Source organism: Psittacula echo, assembly GCF_963264785.1.
Source record: "Psittacula echo genome assembly, chromosome: 5".
Classification (NCBI taxonomy): Eukaryota; Metazoa; Chordata; class Aves; order Psittaciformes; family Psittacidae; genus Psittacula; species Psittacula echo.
In genome coordinates this window covers 78,044,150-78,049,057 of record NC_137739.1, presented here as the reverse complement: position 1 = coordinate 78,049,057, position 4,908 = coordinate 78,044,150, and the positions used below count along the sequence as shown (strand labels likewise).

At 59.9% G+C, this 4,908-nt stretch overlaps 1 protein-coding gene across 1 annotated transcript; it reads right to left on the bottom strand.

Annotated features, from left to right (window-relative positions):
* Nucleotides 1-309: 309 nt before the first annotated feature.
* PTGDR (prostaglandin D2 receptor) lies at nucleotides 310-3,762 on the bottom strand (the record flags this gene model as incomplete). The annotated part of the gene is made up of 2 exons (XM_080618714.1): nucleotides 310-576; nucleotides 2,944-3,762. 2 exons carry the CDS (start codon nucleotides 3,760-3,762, stop codon nucleotides 310-312), a joined length of 1,086 nt encoding a protein of 361 aa, XP_080474840.1.
* Nucleotides 3,763-4,908: the final 1,146 nt, after the last annotated feature.

Genomic DNA, 4,908 nt, shown 5'->3' with positions numbered 1-4,908 from the left:
AGTGCCCTGAAGTCACACACTAAAACCCTCCTGCTCTCCTGGAGCCAGACGCTCCCCAAACCCTTCACAAAGTGCTGCTGCTTGGAAATATTCACAGGTACCTGAGAGCCTCCCAGTTCCTCTCTGGGGTGAAAATGCAGCCCAGAGAGGGGCAGAAACACTTCACACCCACCCCTTGCTGCAAGCTGGATGCTGTCCCCACCTGCAACAGCCCCGTGCTGCCTCGGGATGCTCCGGAACGGGGTGCAGGACTGAAGGCTCACTCCTCATCCTCACCAGCGGCCAACGGCTTCTACAAGACCCTCACGCTCAGGGGAAGCTGAGCTGTGGGGTGTCTGTCCTGCGCCAGCCCAGGGGACAGAACTGGCCATCCTCCCCTGGTCCAGGCCCTTTCAGGGAGGCTTTCCGGGAATTCAGCCTTCTGCAAACCCTGCGGATGAACATGCGAAAGACGGAGGTGCGGAAGATGATGAAGACCCAGGGGTCCACGATGGAGTTCACAGAGAGAAACCGCAGGGCGCTGAGGTCTGCGTTCTCATTGAAATCAGCAGCAAAGGCCCCCATGTATGCCCGGATCTGTCAAAAAACCAAAGAAGTGCGGAAAGATTAAGATCTCACTGCAGGGGTAAAGCTGAGAGCACAGAGATTACCCTGGGAGCAGCAAAAGAAGTTTTAACCCCTCAATATCTTTATGCATCAAATCAGCACATGCTGTGGGTTACAGACCGTGGAACTGGGAGTCAGTTGAGGCTGGGTCATGGATGGTCATGGCACTGGGGCACCATGTCCTCACCAGGGCCAGGAGGTTAGAGCTGAAGAGGTAGCCCCAGTGACCAGGGTTGTTTCACAGGTAAAGGAAGCGTCTGACCTCCAGAGGCTGCAGCAGTGGGTGCTGCTCTGCCCCCAAGGGCATCCCTCATGCATTGCCCTCCCTGCACTGGGTATCACACCAGGCGTCTGTTGGATAACCCAGCTGGACCACAGCTGGATGGCGATCCCTGGTGGGTCAAGGTCATTCATCCACCTCGGGGTCCAGCCAGCAGCCCTGCTTGTTTGAGGCCCACAGGGCTTTTGCCAGGTTTATTATAGAACCAGTGTAAGCCCAGCCATGGAGGTGCTGCTGGTGGCTGGTGCATCACGATGTGGCCCCAGAGCATGATAGAGGGGACAGAAAGCAGAAGTTATCATCTAAGGCAGTGGCAGTACCCACAACCCCAATCTGGATTTCAGGAGAACCCTCTCTGCAGCACCAGTTCTGGCTACAGAGGGTGATGGCAAGGCAGTGGTGCTGCAGGATTCAACCCTGGGACATGGGGCACTTGGTGGGGGGCAGCAAGGGCTCTGTCATGCTGGGGATCTCCAACTCTGCCAGCAGGACCCCCATCTATGGGGAAGAAGTGAGAGGATTTCAGGGTATATTTCTCCCAGGTCAGGAAATCCAGCGTGGTTCAAAAGGAGATGGATCTACCCAGAATCTCCAGGACCAGGGGTTTGGAATGGAAGGGGTGGGGTGGGGGATTGGAGGGTCTAACACAATGAATTAACCTCCCTAGGAATAAGCATGGGGTGGGGGGGAACTATTTCAAGGGGCTAAGGCAATGAACCAACTCCCCAACATCTTCAACACCTCTGGAGCAATCCCAGAGGAGCAGGGTGGTGGTGATGGCAGAGGGGGAGGGTTAAAGCAATGACCAGATCCCTGGGATGGGATGGGGAACACTCAGATGGGGCCAAAGTGATTACCTGAGGCCTCCAACACCTCTGGGACAGAGGGGTAGTGATGGGGGGTGTGTGGGGGTGTGTTATTTTGTGGGGGTTAAAGTAATGAGCTAACCCCTGGGGATATGGTGCTGGGTATTCGGGGGGGGGGGGGGAGAGGAGGGAGGGGTGGGTAAACACAATGACCCCATGATGGGGGAGGTGGGGAGCAACAGGTATTCCAAGGAGGTTTAAGCAATGTCCGCAGGACAGGGACATCGTAGTGGTGGTGTAGTGATACCAGTGGGATTAAAGCAATGAATTAACCCCTCCCAACCTGGGATGGGATTGTGATGCTGTGGGTCATTCCATGAGCATTATGGCAACAGCCAGACCCCTGGGACAGGGCGGGGGATACTCAGAGGAGGCCGAAGTAATCATCCAACAGACCACACAAACACCACCCCCACCCCCCCACCCCGACAGCTCTGGCACAGAGTGGTGGTGATGGGGGATTATTCCATGGGGGTTAAAGCAAGAAATTAACCACCGAGGATGTGGTGCTGGTGGTGGGCATTGAGGACAGCAACCTCTCAGAAAGGAATGCTGGTGCTGGGGTGGGGTAATTGCAGGAGTGTTAAAGCCTGACTGTCGGGGACAGGGTGGCAGTGATGGGTTATTTGGAGGGAACTAAAGCAATTATTTCCTCTCAGCACCTCCGGGACTGGGTGATGGTGCCAGGGTTTATCCCAAGAGGCCAAAGTAATGACCTGATTCCGCCAGGACTGAGTGGTGCTGATGGGGGGATTATGCCAAGGGGGTTTAGGCAATAACTCGACCCCTATGACATGGTGGGGGAGTATTTAGAAGGGGGTAGAGTTTTGCCCTGAGCTCCCAGGAGTAGGTGGTGGTGCCAGGGTTTATTCCAAAGGGCAAAATCAACAACCTGATCCCCCAGGACTGAGTGGTATTGAAGGGTGGTGGAGAGAGAGGGTTATTCCAAGGGGCTTCAGGAGTGATCTGACCCCCACCGTCAGGGGGGGTGTATTCCAAGGTGGCCAAAGCAACAATCCAACCTCCCTGGGAGGAGGTGGTGGCAAAGAGGGATTATTTTCCAAGGGCTTAATGCAATGGCCAGCCCCTGGGGATGGGGTGGTGGGTACTCGGGGGTCCCAAAGCAACAGCCTGGGGCAGGGGGTGGTTCAGGGGGCTGTTCCAGGGGAGGGGGCTGGTGGGATAACTTACAATGAGCGGCAAGGAGCAGATGGTGAAGAGGACGGTCATGAGCCCCAGCAGGATGAGGTGGTCGAGCTCCTCCATGCGCGGGGCAGTGGTGGTGGTGGGGGTCCCACGGCGGGGCTGCCGCCGTGCCATGCTGTAGAGGTGCCACATGCTGCTCACATTGCAGGTGCCGATGGCCAGCACCAACAGGCCCATTAGGCTGGCATAGAGGACAGGGAAGACGAGCTGGCGTGGTCCACCACCGGCCATGCGGATGAAGCACCATGTGCCAGGGCAATACTGCATGGGCACCCCAAAGCCCAGCAGTGGCAAGGCGCAGAAAAGGGCACAGAGCCCTGCCGCTGTCGGCCCCAATGTGGCACCCAGCCGCCGGGTGAGGTGCCGTCGGTAGAAGTAGGGATGCCCCAAGGAGAGCCAACACTCCAGCGCCATAGCCAGCAGCAGCAGGGTGGGGGCCAGCCCGAAGAAGGCCATGAGGAAGGCGAACAGCTGGCAGAGGGCGCCCGGCTCGCCCTCGGCGCGCCCGCCGGGTCCCAGCTCGCTGAGGCTGCGATTGTAGGCATAGGCTGCCAGCACGATGGGGCTGAGCAGGCACTTGCCCAGCAGGTCCGTGACCGCCAGCCCGCTCACCAGCACGTAGAACGCGGAGACCCGCGGCGGGCGGCCACCGGGGGACCGGGACCGCCGCCGGTGCTGGCCCAGCAGAAGTAGGGCCAGCACGTTACCCAGCAGCCCGGCAGCGAACAGCACCGAGCTGGGCACCGCCGACTGCCCGCTCTCGATGTACCGGCTGCTACGGCACCGGTAACCCTCCGTCTCCATCGGGATATCCCGCACCGGGATGGGATGTTCCGCACCGCACCGGGCTGCGCCGCGGCTGCCGGCGGCGACTGGCCCGGCAGGGCGGGCGGCCCCCGCCGCCGGAGAGAGGGAGGGAAGGAGGCAGAGAGGGAGGGGAGAGGCGGTGCGGCGCGGCACGGCCGGGGCCGGCCCCTGGGGCGGCCCCTTCCCGCCGCCCGGCTCTCCCCGGGCCGTCGGAGGGCGGCTGCGGGGTTTGGGGGAAGCTGCGCTCCAGCGGGAGAACCGCGACTGCGGGCGGGAGGCGAATCCCGGGAGGGGACTGAGCCGGTTTGGGGGGGGCGGGGGAGTACGGGTAAGGGGGTGGCAGCTGGGTCTCTGGGCGGGGTAGAGCTCCTGGGGGGGTGGGTGCGCTGAACACGGCTGAGTCCCGGGGATCACAGGGCTGAGACCCCGGGGGCACGACACAGGTTTGGGAGCTGGAGCGGAACCCCCTCGGGAGGCTGCCGGTGAGGGGCAGGGCTGAGCCCCGGGTATAGTTACAGGTAAGGGGGTCTGGGCTGAACCCGTAGCGGGGTGACAGGGAGGGGGGCGGGGACTGAGCCCCTGGGAGTGTTACGGGGTGCGGGACTGGCCCGAGATCACCTCCTGCACAGGGGTAGAGAGGGGAGGAAAGGACAGAGTTATCCCAGAGGCGTTTCACTGCTGCCCAGCACCCCATGCACTCTCAAGAGAGCACCCTCTGTCCTCGGAGTGCCCATGCCTCTGTACATCTTGAGAGACATACAGCGCCTGAGCCTTCAATCTAATCAGGCACCACTTCTACCTGCAGCCTGTCCAGCATGATGGCTGTGCAGTGGTACCCTGCTGAGAATCCCATTACAGGGTTCCCAGCCCCTCTGTGCCCTCTCAGCACTTCGCTATCCCAGAAGCAAATTCCAGAAGAAGCCCCTAAAGCTTCTTCCAGGAAAATAAGTGGCCTTTCTAGCCACAGAAGCGCAACAGCACAATGCATATCGCAGCTATCAGTACACGTGATGATGAATAAGCGTGAAACCATGGTTGTCTGCTTTCAGGACCCTTTTTACTACTCTGGAGGTGTACAGGAAGCACATAAAAGTATCAAGATGACAGGAGGGGTGTGAAAGGAGCTCTAAAAGGCCAGGCATC